This window comes from Tetrao urogallus, assembly GCF_951394365.1.
Source record: "Tetrao urogallus genome assembly, chromosome: 22".
NCBI lineage: Eukaryota > Metazoa > Chordata > Aves > Galliformes > Phasianidae > Tetrao > Tetrao urogallus.
Genome location: NC_136835.1, coordinates 6,114,827 through 6,133,203, shown reverse-complemented (window position 1 = coordinate 6,133,203; position 18,377 = coordinate 6,114,827). Strand labels below are relative to the sequence as shown.

General features: G+C 50.5%; 1 protein-coding gene across 1 annotated transcript in view; it reads right to left on the bottom strand.

Moving 5' to 3' along the window:
- KIRREL3 (kirre like nephrin family adhesion molecule 3) overlaps window positions 1-18,377 on the bottom strand; it is a gene marked incomplete at both ends in the record, with an annotated part of 234,571 nt that overhangs the window by 55,579 nt on the left and 160,615 nt on the right. The window contains one exon of the mRNA XM_079545729.1: window positions 10,736-10,813. Coding sequence (XP_079401855.1) covers window positions 10,736-10,813 — 78 coding nt within the window. The remainder of the gene's footprint in view (window positions 1-10,735; window positions 10,814-18,377) is intronic.

Here is an 18,377-nt window from a genome sequence, read left to right as displayed (position 1 = left end):
AAAACAAAGGGAAAAAGCACCTGGGGGCAGACCTGCTCCAGCTCCATCACTGTGAGATGCAGCACACGGTCCCACAACGTACAGACACCTATAAATTACTCGGCCCCCGGCTGCCAGCTCAGCCCCAGCTCGATATTGCCTGCAGTAATTATTTGGATCAAATGCAGTTTATCTGCTTCATATTTGCGTTTCTGTGCTCTCCGGTAACTTATAAATGTCATTGCAGTGTTTATTTGTTATAATGAAACTTAATGACGTTTGAAACCGATGGTGGTGGCTGTGGGCTGCAGGTTTGAAGCAAATCTCTTCATCTCAGGAGCAGGAGGCCCGGAGATAACATTAAATTATTCTATAGGGGAGGAAGATGCACGCAGGCAGACATTCATTGGCTGCGTTACTCATCAGAGATGACTTGTGCTGAGCCGCAGGCTGGCAGTGCTGGCACACACCGGGACTGAGAGTGCCTGTCCTGGGGGCCACGTGGTCACCCCATGCACCCCACTGCCTCTCCTTCTATATGAATAACCCTGCCAGCATGCAGGGAGGGAACAGAAGGGGCTGCTGCAAAGCAATGCTGGGCAAGGGGAGAAAGCAGCTCCGGAGGCTGCATGGGGAGAGCAGATGCGGCACCTTCTGCATCACACCACTGACCCCAAAGGCCCTTCTCTTGCTCCAGACCCAGGATAAACTTCCCTTGTTTCTGCCCCAGGCGCTGCTCCTTGTCCTCCCACCTTCCGAGGCCATGAATAATTCCCTCCCTTTGTTTCTGTGGCTGCACGTATTTATAGACTCTGGTCGTGTCTCCCCTTGAGCTTCCTCCAGATGATATAAATTCACCTCCTCTTGCTCCCTGCGCCCTTCCTTCCCACTGCCTGTACCTTTCCCTGCTCACTGCCTGGCTGCAGCCTGCTGCATGTCCACGTAAAACGCCTGTGGCAACACAGGGAACATCTTTCCCTCAGCTCCCTGGCTGCTGTCAGACCCAGCACTGCGTCAGCATTAACCCCTGCAGCACAGCCCAGCTTCAAAGCGCTGGGATTAGGAAAAACTTCCCATCGGGGAGCACAGAGGGCCGATGGTTCCATTGCATGCAGCGCTCAGAGCTGCAGCACATCATGATTTCCTTACTTGGGAGGGAGGGATCCTTCCAGCGGGACTCCTCCTGCACTGCCCTGACCCTCTGTGCCTCCTGAAGGTGTGCCAAAACAGCCCTGGGACCATAGATTCATCAAATCAGTAAGGTTGGAAAAGACCTCTAAGATCATCAAAACTCCCAAATGACACATCAGGGGCTTCACCCACCCCACGTGTCCTTAGAGAAAGACTGCAGCAAAGGAGACCTTTGAAGGGACAGCAGGTTGTTTGACTGCTGCCAGTATCTGAACCCTGCCAGCGTCCCAGGTCCCGACACAGAGAGGTCACTTAGCAACACCTGTCAGCGCATTATTTACCCACCAATAATGGAATGAAAAAGAGCCCAGGCAACTTATTTGATTAACCTCATTTGACCACTTGGATTACAACCAGAACGCTGCAGATGAGTTACCTGATGATAACTGACAAGTGAAATTAGCCCTCCTCACCTGCCCTACTGATAAGGATACCACCATGATGGCTCAGCCCCATCTCTGAGCTGCACAGGAGCACTCTGTGTCGTGTTCCCAGCTGGGATCACATCGTGCACCTGCAACTCCTCGTAGCACCCAGACTCCTTTGGGATCTGACCTTGCTCGAAGTGCTGTGACATCAATTAATGAGGAGGAGCTGATGGTGCAGGGCCACCTGCAATGACCTTGCCTGCCAACCCTCACAGAGGGAGTGGTGCTGGGGTAGCACTGCATCTCCCAAGCAGCTCTCGGAACAAACAAGTTGACAAATGAGGCTGCTTCGTAATGAAGCTGAAGCCAAAGTCAATACTCAGCCCTTCTATCAGGGCACAGATCAACGGCGGTCTCAAGGGCGAGCGACCTTGGGGGGTGGGACAGCTGTCACTTGAGGAAGGGATGGCAGGGAAGGGAGAGGAAGCAGCCCTGGAGCGGAGAGAAGGACAACGTGCAGAAAGTGGAAGAAATACAGGAGAGGAGAAATGCAGAAGGCAGGGGAAAGCCTTTCTGGTACGCTCTTTCAGCAATTAAATCAGGTGATTACGATCATGGTGATCCTATTCCCCACTGATGCTGATGTAAATCCGGAGCTGGATCCTCCTGGCAAAGCCCTATTTCAGGCATTTTCCCTGCAGACGATTTTCTCCCCACCGCAGCTGGCTGAACACCAAAATGGGGAAGGGACAAGTTGCTTAGGAGCTACAAGATATGGTTTAGTGCTTGTGGTACTAATAGGAATGGGAGGGTGGTTGGACTAGATGATCTTGCAGGTCATTTCCAACCTGGTGATTCTGTGATTCTCTGCCTGTTTTCAAGTGCTGGGGGAGGTTTAAAATTGCAGCATCATGTTAGGTACAGTCAGGGTGATCTGCTGTAGGAAGGACAGGGAGGGAAATGGTGGCGCAAGGGAGGGGTGGGAGGAAAGCACTCAGGAGCAGCAAGGGATGGATATGCCACAGAAATAAACCAGGTGTCCTCCACAGTGTGGCATTCACCGCTGGATGGAGCCTTCTGGACCACCACAGCCTCGTAGAAAAGAGTCATTAAGGTCGAAAAAGTCCTCTGAGATCCCCAACCCCAGCCCACTGTGTTTACATCCCTCAGTGCCACATCCCCGTGGCTCTGGGACACCCCCAGGGATGGTGTCCGTCCCCCCCCCCCCGTGCAGCTGTGCAGTGCAGCACCACTCTTTGGAGAAGACACTTTCCCACTATCCAGCTCCAGGAACTTCCACGGGCAGCTCCTGCTCTTCCTGGAGAGCTCAATCGAACGCAGGTCCGAGCTGATGGCGACAAAGAGCTGGCAGATTTATCTCCAGGTCAGCCTAAATATTTCATTTAGCTTCTTGAGAAGTCAATTCCTTCTCCCTTTCTTCCTTCCTTTATTTTAAATCTCCAAATGCATACCATCTCTCATGAATATTGATGAGGATCATTAGTCACCGAACATTTCACTTCCCTTCCCTTTCCCCTGTCTATATAAAACCTTCATCTTTGTTAAAGGGGAAAAAAAAAGCCCATTGCAAGTTCTATCTCTGGATGTATTTTCAGATGAGACCCATTAATACATTTATAGATTGGGTAAATACCAATGGGAGCAAATAGGGGGCACAGAAGGATACGCACACACAGCCCCAACGCTGACACTGCTCAGGTCTGTGATTGGAGCCCCTCTCTGTACACGATCCCACTAACAGCCCTGGTGCTGCTGCCTCCAGGGGGGTTCCCCCTGGCCCCCCTCCACACCCCACCTTCTCTGTAGGTTTTCTGACCACGTCTCTTCCTTCTGTGTCCATCAGTCTCAGCCCGAAGGCTGCTGAGGGACTTTATTTACTGAATACAGATGGCAGGCTTTGGCCAAACACCACACGTCGCTCAGGGGGAGACAGAACAGGACTTGCCACATTCAGCTTGATGCCTTCCAACAATATTTTGCTATTTCCTTACGATGAGAAAGGATTTGCAGAAGGATTTAGAAGAAAAGCCAACCCAAACAAAGCAGGGTATTTCACTGCAGCACCTTTCACTCAATGCCAAGCTGCAAAATGAGAACAGGATCATTTTGTATTGGGCTGAAACCCAGTTTGTCGTTAGAACTGTGAAATACAGCACTCTTTCACTACTCCAGAAAGAAAGGTTTGCACTGCAGAGCAGAGGTGATGCTACGTGACCTAACCCAGGGAACCAGGTGGGCAATGCAGCTTCTGCACCTTGATTTTGAATTTCTTCACAGCACGCCAAAGCAACAGACCTGTGCTGCAACACCAGGGTGTTCCATCCCCTCGGCACCCACACTCAGCTCCCATCCTACAGCCCAGCTTGGGCACGGAGCTCCCAGCAAGCTCCTGTCCCTGGGTGCACCGAGATTTACTTCTGCTGTTCTCGCCTGGCTGTCAATCAATGTAGAGCACATCTCTCTGAGTGGGACTTAAAAGGCTGCAACTGAAATTTGACTGAAATTATTCTAAGCTGTGGTGACATGGTGATGATTTGCTGCTCCAGTCTGTGAATCTCAGTCCCAAATGAGCCTGCACGTGTGTGCCATAGGTCCAGGGCAGGGATGGGCACCTGCCACACGCAACATCAAGGACTCCCAAGAGAGGTAAAGAAGTCTCCTCCAGGCCCCAGGACACACTGACACCCTCCTATCCCCAAAGCACCACACCATGAGAGCTTACAGGAGGATTTACAGCATCATCAGCACTTGGCTTAACAGCAGAGCCAGGCTGCATGTCCAGGTTCGGCTCTGGTGGGCACCATGTCAGCACTGTAACCCATTTTGCTGATGAAATCCAGCTGTCAGCCACCTCTGCAGCAGAGTCCCTGCAGACACCGAGGAAGGAAAGCTGAATAATAGCCCTGGGCTGCAGCAGCAGCTCTGCAGGGAGGGGAGAACCATCAACAAATCCATGAGCTCAAAGGCAAACTCTGCAGGTAGCCTGGAGGCAGCGCGGAGATGAGAAGCTGCAGTCACTGCCTTCAGACAGCAGCTCATATCGCCTTTAGTTCCCCACTGCCCCCTGATGCTGGAAAAATAAACCACTGCAGACCCAGCAAAGCCATCAACAAAGAGACTTCACAGGGAGGATGAAGCACGTAGACTTATCTCTGCCCCTTTCCATATGAATCTTACAGGATTCTTCCCAGCACTTTGCTACGCGTTCCTTAGATGCTCGTCCCACTTCAAGCATTGCAAAGGACATAAAGAGCTGCACAAGGACGGTGGGATTCAAACAGCCAGGACACTCTGCACCCACCCTGAGATATCAGTCCGTGCTTATTGACATCACAGCCCTGCAGCATCCATAGAGGACCAAAGGGATGCGCGTGGTGCTCATGCCCTGCAGGCTCCTTAGGAGCAGCAGCAGCTCCTGAAGAGCACAAGCACTTGGGAAGTGAGGAAGTACTGTCTTGATTTAATACTGTAGGGAAGCACTAGTCAAAAAAATCAACAGATAAAATTACATCCTCAGATCATCAACTGCTACACCACCACCGTTACCATAGAACCACAGGCTGTGTTGGATGAAGCTCTGGGCAATCTGATCTCATGCCCAATTTAGTGACTGGCAACCCTGCCTGCAGCAGCAGGGCTGGAACCAGGTGATCGTTGAGGCCCCTTCCAACTCAAACCTTTCTACAGTTGTATCGTCTCACCAGCTTGGTACCAGCAATATAACCAGCAATAATGCAGCAGTAACGGAGCTGCTCAGCTTCACTACAAGCACAGCAGACCATCTCAGCAGCAAGGACAAAACCCAGCCTGCCTCCCCACAGGCAGAAGAAACCCGAAGGCAGGAGCTCCCCACCACCTGAACGTGGGCACTCGGATCCCTGCCTTCTGACACAGAGCAGTGATGTGTTTGCTGCTTTTCCTGGGATTTAAGTTTCATCCCCACCCCGCTGAGCTAACAGACACAGAAGAGGTGTCAATGAGACCTCTGTTGATCACACTGCATCTCTAACAACCACTCCAGTGCCTGCTCCATCTACTCTCCTCTTCTGTCTCAAGAGCCTCTGTAGATGAAGAACAAAAGGCCCGATGTGGCTTACATGGGAAGATGCCTGCCCTAATCAATTGCGACTGTGTCTTTGTGGGCAGACACGAGTGACAGGGCTCGGGTAAGGCAAGCCTTGCTATCACAGAGCTGCCAAACCCTGGAGCACACAGCACTTTATTGGTGATGACAGCAGAGTCAGCAATGCAAAACTTGCACAGGATCCTGCAGTGTGCTTTGGAAAGCAGCTGCAGTTGATCCCAGTGGGTTAATTTCCAGGGGGCTCTTAGCAAAACACAGTGGGATGCCCCAGTCCCAAGCCGATGCCAAGCGTCCTGCACCTTGTCCAAACCTCTTTGGGTGAGGAACGAGAAGATGCTGGCACCCTCAAGTTGCTTCTCCTGGGATAAGAGGGTTGGCTCTGATTTGTCCTTGGGACTGAAGAGGATTCACACTCAGTCTTCGCTGCTAAGTTACTCTCAGGATCTCACCTCATAAATCCAAGCAATTCTGAGGCAGAAGCAGCCTTACTGGGTTGCTGCTGGGTGGCACAAATACGTCACCACATCTCAGTGCCACTCTAATAGGACGTTTTCCTGGCAGGAAGCATTCACTGAACGCACTTTGAACTACTGCAGGCAGCAGAAGTGGTGTTCAAGCAGAGACATTTGGAGCAGAACACAGCCAGCTCCTCTGAACAAGCCATTTGTCCCCACACAGCAGGGACTCCAGCCCAGAGCCCCAGCTGGTTGCTCTCCAGGCAGCAATATGGAGCCTGACAGCAATGAGCTTTGAATCAGACAATCCCTGGAAGGATGCTCAGCCTGTGGGAGGGAAAGCACAGAACTCTCTGATGGAGGAGGGCACAGTGCTATTGATCTGTGCCCAACTGACAGCAAAGCTTCCAGCCTCAGTAGATCCAAGGCTTTGATATTTAGGACACATTTTAAAGCCCAAACCCCATTTTGGGTTTAAATCCTTGCCTCCCATTTCCAGCTTCTCGGTGCTGTATTCCCCCACCTCCTGCCCCAGCACAGAGCTGCTGCAGCCTTCCTTCTTGCAAGAGCTGCAGATTCCCTCTGAGAAGCTATTAAGGAGCAGTCGAACAGAGCAACCTTTCATTGACAAGTCACTCGGCCCTTTAAATGATCTCCAAACAGTGTTTGCTTTTTATTGCTTTCTGCCGTTTAACAGGCTTGATTTCAAGTTACTCTGGCTTATGATAAACTCCAGATCTATGATGCTTCTATTCTCTCCCTCTTTGGTCTCACTCACTCGTTCCTTCTTTATGTTTTTATTAAAAAAAGATCCAGGAAAACAGATAGCAGATTAAAAGGGAAACAAATTGAAATGGGTCAAATGTATCTTGCTTAGATGACAGCCACCCCATTAGATACTTTTAAACAGGACAAATGCTCTGTTCAGCAGCACAAGTGGGCTTTTACATTTATTCTAAATTACCAACCAAATGATTGCAGCCTCAAATGGAAGCAGTGGCTAATTGCACTAATATCTCACTAATTCCAGCACCAAGGAATGGAGGAAAACTAACGATTTTCACCATTTTACCAATTACTCAATTGAGACCAAGGTACATTATGCAAACCCTGGGTTGAGCTTCCTCTCCATTTTGTGATCTATGACAAGGACTGGAATTCCAATTATTAATAATGGAGGAGCTATAATTATTCTAAGGATGGGTACGAGATAATTATAAGCCATAAAAACAGCTTTCATATGCATACACGACTCCCTCCCTGCGCCTGGGCAGAACCGAAACCTATCTGCAGACTGGAGATAGGGAAGTTGAGGACCAAAAACCCCCTCCAAGACACTGCTCCATGCAGAGGAGGCAGCTGTATGGTGGGATAAGCTGTCACAGTGGAGGGGAATACACAGAGGGACCCCAGAGCCAACAGTGTCTCCAAAAAGGGACCTCCAGCAGTTGGTGGTTGCTGGGAGCAGGTGGTGAAGGCACAGAATGACACTGAGTGCTCCATCGTTCCCGTTAGTAGCTTTATGAATGACAGGCAAAAAGTGCCATAATTGCTGCAGCGACGCCTGCTAATGACTCATGTTAAATATGGTGAGAAGTCAAAGGAAGGAGGGATGAAGGAAAACAGCAGGAGAGGTGAAATCCTGCCCTTGGCAACCCCAGTGGAGAGTGCTGGAGGGGCAGGGAGGGGGTGGTGGGCGGCAGGGAGGGGTCCTGCAGCAGAGCCCCTACATCTGAGCTCAGAGACTGCCAGCTTTGGGAAGCCAACTGAACGGGAGGGGAAGAGGGAACAGAAAACCAGTCCCAGTTCTCAGGCTGGCCAGAGTTGCTTGTTGTTGGGACTACAGCAGTGCAACCTTCCTGCTCACCTGCGTTCCACCTGGGAAACGCAGGGCAGCCCAGCACAGCAGGACCTCTGCCTTATGGCCATGAGCTTTGGGATCCCCAGGGTGCAGCCCTGCTGACCCACCACCATGGCTGGGGTGGAATCCAGCCCCATGTGCCTGCTCCTGCCAGTATCTGTTTCTGAATGCTAACAGTCAGCAGCAACTGATTGAGTGGGTTATTAGCAGAATGAAGACAGATGGTGGAGGATTAACTCTAAAGTATCTCTATTGCAAGGCCATCACTGCAGCTCACAGACAGCTCTACCTCTGTCTGCAACTGTCACCAGCTCCATTTTGACCCACAGCTCAGCAAACAGCACTCCTAGCATGCCAACAAGGTACATGTCCATCACAGCAAAGGAACAGGCACGTGGCAGCCACAGCAGGGCATCCCCTTCCTCTGTGTGCCCCAAATCACACCCAAACCTTGCCTGCTTTCCTGTTGCATGCTGCACTGCACTGTTACACACATTCTCTAGACCAGATTTTCAGGATGCATGTTGATACATGGTTGTATGAAGAGCTGATAGCTGAGTCCCATCCCTGGAGGTATTTCACAGACGTGGTGCTCAGAGACGTGCGTTAGCAGTAGGCTTGGCTGTGCTAAGTTAACAGTTGGACTCTATGACCTCATGACCTGTCTTCTCCAGCCTAAACGATTCTATGCTACAAGTTAACTAACAGTAACACGAACAGAGGTGAGTTCTTGGACATTTGTTTTTGCTTCTTAGCAGGGTCAGCTGCAGTACGGCTCGGTGCAGCTGACACGAGCTCAAAGTTCTCTTGTGCTTCTCTACCTCTGAAGCCCACTGTAGATGTCTCCATTAAGTGACAGGAAGGTAATGCTGCACTGTAATTACCCATTTCCACTACCACGAAGACCCCACACCTCGTAATTATCCGATTGCCCCGCTGCCTACTTTGCTTTCAACTCCTCCAGCTACGCTGCTATTACAAATAGGGCTGTTCATTATGATCACAATACAATAAAGGAGAAAAAGTTCTAATTTGACAAAGACATGAAGGGGAAGCTGTTCTACTCCTTACCCCTCCTAAAGAATGGCTCAGAAGTTGCTTGCAGGGGCTGCCCTGGGACAGCCGCACACCCGAAGCCCCCTTGGCTCCCATCACTACTCAGCCCACACCATACAGCCTGGATTGCAGGAGGCTTCATGTCTGCACCTGTCATCCAGAGCCATCTTGAGTGAAAACAAGTCCAGGGCGGTCTTTGTAGCCATGGAAATCCCCTGTGTTCTTTTTGGAAGATTGTACCTTTAAACGTCACAGCCCTGCAGTCTGCAGGGGCCAGAAACTCATTGCTTTGTTCCCTTCCCCACACAAAGGCTTCATTTTGTGCCTTTCATCTGGCTTTGTTCTCTCCCTAAAAGCCAAAGGGTTTGCTCTGCAATGTCCCTGCCAGGCTGGAGCAGTGCCACAGGGTGCACTGAGATGCCCTCAAGTGGCACCTACAAGCATCCCTGGGAAGCTTGAGGGACCCAAAACCATCAAGAGATTGCACCTTCCCATTGCACCGAAGGGGCAGTGCCATCCAGTTAAAAAAACATTCTAATCAATGTTTAAAAAGCACAGGATAATTAACAAACATGAGGTGAAAACTTGTGAAGTGCTTTCCCCATGTTATCATCTCAGTCTCAGGGCTCCTGGGGAACCAAGGGAACCTTTGATCTCGTAGCTGGTATTCAAGCCATGAGCTTGTCTCCACTGGAGCTTCGCCCCCTGCAAGCTAATGCACCCTTTGCTCTCGTGCAGACAAGGCTTCCTGCAGCCAGCTGCTGGCTGCTCCCTGCCCTGCTCTGAGGAACAAATGCACAGCAGGGCATGTCAGCACTCCTCTGTCCAAGCCATTTCCTATCTACCTCCAAAACAAGGGCTGAAAGCAGCTTGGCCCTGCTCAGGTTGAGCAAAACCCCAACGCATCACCACGATGCACCTTCCCCTGGAAGGGGCCTCCCCCAAACCCCACATTCAGCAGAGATGGGGCTGCTTCAAAGAAAGCAGCCAAGCAACAATGCTGCCAGCAGCAGGGATGCCAATCCTTCCGAGCATAAATGGTTTTTGTTTAGTTATTATGCTTCATAATTATTTATGGTGTTTCTATGGATTAATCAATGCTCATAAAGCACCTGGGGGATGACCAGAATTTAAAACAGGTGAATTTTTTAGAGACATCTCTGCCTCAGTGCAGGGGTTTGACAAGAAAAACAGTGATGCTTTTGAGAGGGCACAGCAGCCCTGATCCCAGGTGAGAGATTTGCTCAAGCAAACTCCATCAGCTTTTGAACACAGCAAGGCTAAGCCCAACTCTCAGTTGCTTCTCAGTGCCACTAATTAGAAGGGCATTCATTTGCCAAGGTTGCCCACACAAGCTCTAGGACATTGAAGTTCAAGGGCATTAGGGTGATGATAACCTGAGCACCTCTTCAGTAGGGCCAGATGTATCCAGTTGGAGGGCAGAATGAAAACCAGAATACAGAGACTGGGTGCTGAAAGAGCCTCGTGTGAGACAAATCCACAGGAGAAGACAGTGGGTGGGGGATGAATACAGGTATCAGACTCCTGCTCTCCTTTTACTGCTCCTCTCCTATCTTTGCCCATTAAGATGCTTCGGAAAACAAAAGGGAACCAGGATTTTCTCCTTGGGACAAGCAAGAACCTGTTCCTAGCAACAATGAACCTCCGTGATGAGACCACTAAGGAGGAAGGATGAAGAGAAGGTGGGGAAGCCGCTCACCTTCAGTCATCCTGCGGTACTTCTCCTTGTACATGAACCCCAGCACTAGGCAGCATCCTCTTCCTGGGAGCCCCAGTTCTGCAAGAGAAGAGAGAGGGGCGTTAGAAGGCTGGGGACAGGAGTGAGTTCACGGAGAGCAGCGCAGCAACTGGGATGCAGTCCTCAAAAGGGAAGATTAGCCAAGGCTTGAGGGCTGGAAACACACAGGTGGCCCTACAAGCAGAGAAGTGCTCCAGGCTGAGGATGCCTACACCTTTGATGCCTCGATTCCTTAATGGGGCTTTCTGGTAACCAAGAGAGAAAGAACTGAGTGTGGCTCTTCCAGAAGCAGGCTGTGCGTTTGCCCACGCGCATCTCGGCGGCGGACAGCTTCCATTCTTCAAACAAATTGTGTCACAGAGGGGGAAATCAAGGTAGTGCGTCCCCACTGCCGCCCCGGCGCACTCCTCAGGGGCTGCCGTGCTCTGCAGAGCCTCGCTGATCAAAGCCCCTTTGATGTTTGCTTAATGCAGCCTCCATAGAGCCCCGCTCAGCCAGGATGGAGCGTGCGGGATCGGCACGGGAGGGGAAGGCGGTGGGGCAGCGGGATGGGAGTGGTGAGGCGGTGCTGCGCAGAGCTGTGCAGGGATTTCAGGTCCCTGGAGATGAACTGCAGGTCTGGGCTGTGTCTGTCAGAGCAGGAAAGTCGCCTAGTGCTGCAAGGACATGCAGGAAGACAACTTGATGCATACGGCTCTGTATGGAGGTGCGCTGCTCCTCCCCAGTGCTGATGGGGCACCCAGGCAGAAGCGTCTGAATCCTCCTCAGCACCTGGGGCAGAACTAGAGCCGAAATGCAGAAAACAGAGATGCCTTGTGACACCAGGCATGAGCAGGAGGACAAGGTAAGGAGAATTCCCTAACAGAACCAGGCTCCATCTCACAAGAACCAACAGCTCCTGATTCTAAGGCTCCCATCAGAGGCGATGTCAGCTTGCAGAAGAAAGAAAGGCTGTGTGCAATCCCACCGAAGTCAGCGCTCATGCAGATGGATGTCTCTTGAGATGATTAAAGTCAGCTGAAATTTAATTGCACCTTTAATCCACACTGCCACCCAAAGTAGTATCCAAGAGGGTATCCCCAGGCAGCCTCTCAAGGATGCTGGAGGTGCCCACTCCTCCAGCAGCTCCAGCAGCTCTCTCACTGGCCATAAAAGGGGAAGGGGGGATCAACTCAGATGAGGGTGCTCAAAGATCAGGCATTTTCAGGCAGGCAAAGCAAACATCCACATTCTCAGCAGCTTCTTGACTCAGTCATACCCATCAGCACCAGGCAGACAGCAGCCATCTCCTATCTGATGCAGAGGCAGAATCCAGCCCTCTGCACAGCTGCAAATACACCCAGAAAGACATCAACTTGCAGAGCATTAGAGTTCAGTGCTCCCAACTGGTCCTGCTGAAAGGCATTCAGCAGAGGCTGTGCTGCAGACATCAGTAAGAGCTCTGGCTGGGGGTCCCACAGAACCAGCCACCCCACACGCATCAGCCGTGAGCTGCTGACAGCCTTCTCAGCCTCCCTCTGCTAACACAGAGCCAGCAACACGCTTGTGTCTTAATTGATAGGAAAGACAAATAGCATCGATTCCAATCGAGCCTTCAATGAGCACTGAGGTATCGAGGCATAATTAAAACAACACAATTAGATTAGTGTCACACAAGGCAGCACAGTTCACAGCAGAGCTGAGCCAGCCAGCATCGCTATCTTGCTAATTCAGGCGTTCATCATGGACACGCGTGGGTTCTCCTGGTCACAGAGACCTGGAATGGCAGAGGCTGCCATAAAGTTCTGCAAGAGCCAATGCAGAAGGTATCAGAGCTGAGACAGAGGCTTAAGAGTAGAAAAAGGAGCAACACAGTGGAACGAGATGATCCTTAAAGTCCCTTCCAACCCAAACCATTCCATGAGGCTATAGTTCCATTCTTGTATCAACCCAAAGCACCCAGAACTCAGCAGCCCAGCTCTCACCTTCCAATTGCACAGAGAGAAACATGCCCAAGAAGGAGTCTGTGCATCAGGGGAGATGGCAGTGGGTTACTGCCCAAGGTGACGGTGCTGCTGCCCCAGGAACCCAAAGCACAACTTCACCCTGCAGGAGGGAAGGAAGCTCCAAGTGAGATCTGAGCTGCTCCCCATGCGGAGCTGGTTTGGGTGTCGATCGTCCGAGCGCCTCCCTGAGGGGTGCTATAATTAATGCTTATAAAAGACTTTGATATCCCATGATGAAAGGAGCGCCGCGTTACAATAATTCATACCAGAAATTTGTGAGAATATGCAGAAATCTTTACAGCTAAAGGCACCTTTAAATACCTGACAGTGCCTTTAAGAGGTAAAACGCTTTGAGATGACGCTGATGCCTAAGGATGCCTCACCACTTCATGGCTCTTAGCAGCTACCTAGAACATTAATAGCGAAACAGATACCCCAGCATTTTAAATATTTTGGCTTAGGGGACCTGCAGGGATACCACGGAAAAATGAACATTCTAACCCATGCATGGCATCCGTCTCCTGAAACAAATCCCATCCACTTCTATGCAGTGATAGTTAGTTTTTTTTCCAGCACAGTAGAGTGAGTTACAGTTGAGCTTTATCAGCCTGGCTACTTTGGCAAGGCGTGAGCACAAACGTCTCACTTGGGCAACACGTGGCAGAAGCACACAGTAGTTCACTCCGAGAACTACTCCCATTGATTCGTCCCAAAGCCTGCAGAAGAGCCACTTGGACAAAGGAAAAGCATCCTAAAGCATCAGGGCAGCAAGGAACAACAAAGCAACTGCCAGCACAAGAAAGAAAGCAGTGAGCTTGGCTCAGCCTCTGAACAACTCCTATAACAGGACATTTCACACAGCTCGGACAACAGGGGAGGCCAACCTGGTTTCGAAGCACAGCTCCCTTCCCTGGCCCAAACTAAAGAACTCTCAATGCTTTTCTCTTTTCCCTCATCGTTTGCCATTTCCTTTCTCTCTCAAAGCAATTTGCCCACCCACAAGTCAGAGAAGGATCCAAGTTTCTGATAACAGAGCATTAAAGGCTAAATCTGCAAAGGAGTAACACAGGTTTGTAAACACAGCCATAATGTGTACTATTGTGTGGCTGTATCCCACCAGGAATGACAATAAATGTTTAATAGCCCAATAATACCTGTTTAATAATTTTTCAGTTCATCCTGTCTGATTGCAAGTTTATTAAAGAACGATAAACTTTATAATCACTGTAAAGGCATAATTGCAATTCCATTGCTTATTTAATATTGAGGTAATTATATTATAACTAAGTTATATTTTCCCATACATATTAAATATCAATTAGCTGTTTTAAACTATTGATTTGTATTTAATTAACTGTGCTATTATATACCAATTAAGCTCTTATAAGAGAAGCAGAAACAGCTGGTCTCTTAAATTAAATCTTAAAAATGTTGTATCAGAATAAATACCACGTTTTTCCATTTTCCCCAGTTTTCCTTCTGCAGAGGTGATGGTTTGCTATCAGTAAATATTTTTCCAATAGCATCTCAGAGCCACAACTTTCATTTTTAGAAACGCGTTGGTTGAGAAACCACGTCCCTGCTTGGAAGCCTCTTGTCTTGATGCACAAAGTCAGTCATCTGCATTCCAGAAGTTGGAAGAAAGGTGTGAAGGAGCATTTTCTTTGCTTTCCAGAGCGCTGCCTTCCAGCACTGTGCTCTGCTAATGGTTCAGATGCCCCAGATGTTCCCATGACCTTTCCTTCATAGTGCTTTGCTCTGGGTACCATTGAGGCACACTGCATCCTTCCCTGCCCAGCTCTCCTGCTGTGAGGCTTGCATTCAAGCTTCCTCCCTTCACCCACAAACAAAGCCCAGCCATCCCAACCATCTCCTCCTTTTGACAGAGGGCAAACGGATCCTCCAGCACACCATCAGTGTGTTCTACCATTAGGGCTGCAAAGCAATCTGTGATCCTCCGAGATGAACAAGCTATATGAATGCAAGTTGTTATTAAATCTGTGCCTGGTTAATTTATAAAAATGTATTAAAAAAAAACAAAGAGGCTTCCCAGAAGAGAAAATGGGCACATTACTGCTTGAAATATGAATGAGGTAAAGATCAGTGTTAAATGCTGTAGCGATATTGTATTTTATTCCACAGCGCTCTGCAGAAAAGTTGCATTTATAAACCCATTTATTGTGTTATGTACTTGCAAACCACCTTGTCATCCATTTATTGCACAAATAAAATCTTAAAAGCGGAGGATTAGTTGAGTGTGTCCCTGTGGGACCACAATCTGACTTCAGAAGAATCCATCAATGAAGGAAAACAGATGGAGCAGAGGTGTTTGCCAGCTCGTTGCTCCAAGATGTGAAATGCAACTGTGCAGGAGGGCCGTTCTGCAGTGGGTTGAAGTCATCCTGAAGGCCACCAGCACCACCAAGATTTGAGGAGCCTCGTGATAAGGAGGGCTCCCCAAACACCAGCTCTGCTCCCATAGCAGGCCACTGAAAGCTGCTTCCCAGCAGGGAGAAACAAAGAGCTCTGAAGAAGCTGCTACAGCAAAAAGCAATTTACCCCAGAGTGAGAGAGCGCTCAGTACCTGAGGTTCCTTGCATAAACAGGAACACATTTGCACCAGTCAAACCCTCTTCAATGCCTCGCTTTGACAAGGTCTTGTGGCAGCAATTCCACACTGTAACTAAAGCTGGCACGCAGGAAAAACACTGAATTTCCCCTTGTCAAAGCCGTAACGTTCATAGGCATTTGTATTATTCAAAAGAAACCAATGAAAGGTTACATAGAAACAGTGTTCTCTTTAGCAGTAACAATATCAGAGGGACTCAGGTTCGTACCAAGGCAGCCAGGCTGCCCGTCCCCCCTCGAAGCACCACTCAGCCCGGTGGAGGTGGGGGCTGCCCTGGGCAACAGCGAGGAGCTGCCACCAGCCGTGCTCCCAGTGCCTCCTTCTGGTGGCTCCAGCAAGGGAAGATGTGCAGGTTGGCATCCATCCCACAGCGTTCCTTACAACCTCATGGCGTGCAGGCAGAGTTCATAGAATCGGACCAACTCCTCCCCATGCAGCCCCTGCTTTTCTTTCTGAATGCTTTTCCAGGTTGTGGCCCTGGAACCGCCAAGTGCCCCATCCAACCCATCCTTCCAGCAGGAGACCTGTGCTGCTCAGATCCCCTTTGCTGACTACAGCCAGGTGCTGTTAGGGCCACAAAAGCTGCCTGGGTGCTGGGGACAGCAGCTGGCTGTGCTGCACCAGCAACACACACCATACAGACCTGCTCGTGAAACTGCTTTGAAATCTGAATGAAAAAGGTCAGGACAAAACTGACAGGGAGAAAGATGCAAGATGCAGCTATTTGGGTTCCTTCAGAATGGAGAGCTTTCTCTGCAGACCAATGTCATCACTGCACACTCAGGTTTCTCATTTCATCATTGCTCTTCTGCTGCAGGACCCCTGCGTGCCCCACGGTGACCCAAGCAATGAGCTGCACGCCCAGCATGGCATCGTCCTGGAGCCCAGCAGGAGCATCTCACACTGACACAACAAACACATCCAGTGCTCTGCCAGCACAAAGAGCCACGTTTGCACACAGGCCAGGAGGCCTGCAGAAAGCAGGCGTACCAGCCCTATCAGAGCACCCCATAACACCGCTGCTGAGTTCGGCAATGGAAACACTTTGCAACGAGTCCTTAAGTCCCCACGTGACTCTGACAGATTGTGGACACACTGGAGCAAAAAATGAGAAAAAATAAAACCACAGTGCTGTAAAGGTCACATCCATTGCAGTGCTCTGGATCAGCAGCTCCTCCACCTGGAAAGCAGCTGAGCCATTCCCTTCAGGAGAGCAGGCAAAGAACAAGTGCTGGAACCACCCAGCAAGCACAGCCACCCGCTGCCTGACCCCAGAGCTCAGCACCAAGCACTGCTGCCCCACAGCCCCCAGCTTCTCCTACCAAGCCCATTGCCACCCCTCTCCAAGCCCTTAGCACACAACACAGCTACCTGGAGCAAGCCCAAGAAGGGCCCTTTAAGCCCCTCCAAAGGCATGGAAAGCATGAGTGCAGTTGTGCTCTCATCTGAGGCTGCGATGACAGAGGCAGGGAACCCTGCAGTCTGTCTATTACTGGGAAATCATGCTCCAGCCTCGCAAATGCCATTACTGCCGTGTATCTTATAATTAAATTGTATTTGCCGGTTACCTCACAGCACGCCTGCAATTCTTGTGCATCCAAGGCTTTTTTCAGCTTCCTTTTTATTTTCCCCTCCTTGCCAAGCCTCAGCAATTTCAGCAAACTTGTGAGGTGAGGAGGCACGCAGGGAGGACACGGTGCAGCATTCCTGTGCCAAACCATCCCCTCCTGGGCCTTCCCCTCATCCCACCACCAGAAGATGTGAACACATCACTCCAGGCAGGGCAGGTTTTATATACAGGTGATCCCCTCCTGATTTACTGAAGCCCTTGGGCAGCTTAAATGGCAGCATAAACACCATGGGGAACCTCACTGCTGGAAGTGGTGCCTACTTGGTGCAGGTGAGTAGCGTGGCTGCAGGAGCAGCATCTGGAGGGATGGGTTCCATCCAGAGGTGCAGGACCTCACTGTAGCCTGCTTTTTCCCTTCTGCTGAAACTTGCTCAAAGAACACGTGGTGCTGAGATAGACAGGGCAGCAGGAAAACAGGTCTCTGCCTGCTGGCAAAAACAAGACCCCAATTAGGGGGCATGGGAAGAAACTATGGGACAAAAGGGCTTTGCTAAACAGCGTGCTCTGTCCTCTCCTGCTCTGACTGGGACACTGAGCTTCTCTGCATGCTGGCAGAGACCTTTGGCCACATTTGGCAGCTGGAAAAAGGAAAGCAAGAGGGCAAATGTCAGGCTGTGGGAGGCTGATTTCTGTCCTGACCACACTCCTTCAGACCCCAGCAGCAGCAGATTCAGTCCCACCACAGGGAACACACACAACACCAGACTAGCAACTCGCAGAACATTACAAACTGCTTCTGTGCATACAGGCACGATTACTGCAGGCAAATGGCAGGAGGGTGAATCACAGGAGATGGATACGGGAGGAACCTTGCACCCTGCTCCTGCCCTCATGTCACATGAAGCGCATAGAGCAGTAGGAATCCCACACACCACAGTTCCCCAACCATTACGTACAGGACCGGTGGGTGCCCCATCCCTGGAGGTGCCCAAGGCCACGGATAGGCCTGCATCACCTCATCTGCTGGTAGCCAGCCCATGGCAGGGGTTGGGGCTGGCGGCCTGTAGGGTTCCACCCAACCCCACTTTGCTTCAGACTCAGAATCATTAAAGTTGGAAAAGACCCCTGAGATCCCCACATCCAACCTCAGCCCACGGTGCCCACATCCCACCACGCCACGACCCCGCAGTTCCAGAACCCCACCACCCCACGCAGTTTGTGCCACCGCAGCACCGCTCCTCCAGAGAATAAACGTTCCTTAATATCCAAGCTGTGATCACACATCATACCCAAACTGCGCCCTGATGCCTCGAGCACCTCCCCCTGCTATACACCTCCCGTCTGCCACCAAGCACTGTGACTTACTGCGGGCAGTTGGCCTTTCCCTGCTGGGTGCCATTTCCCAGCATTGGCCATAAC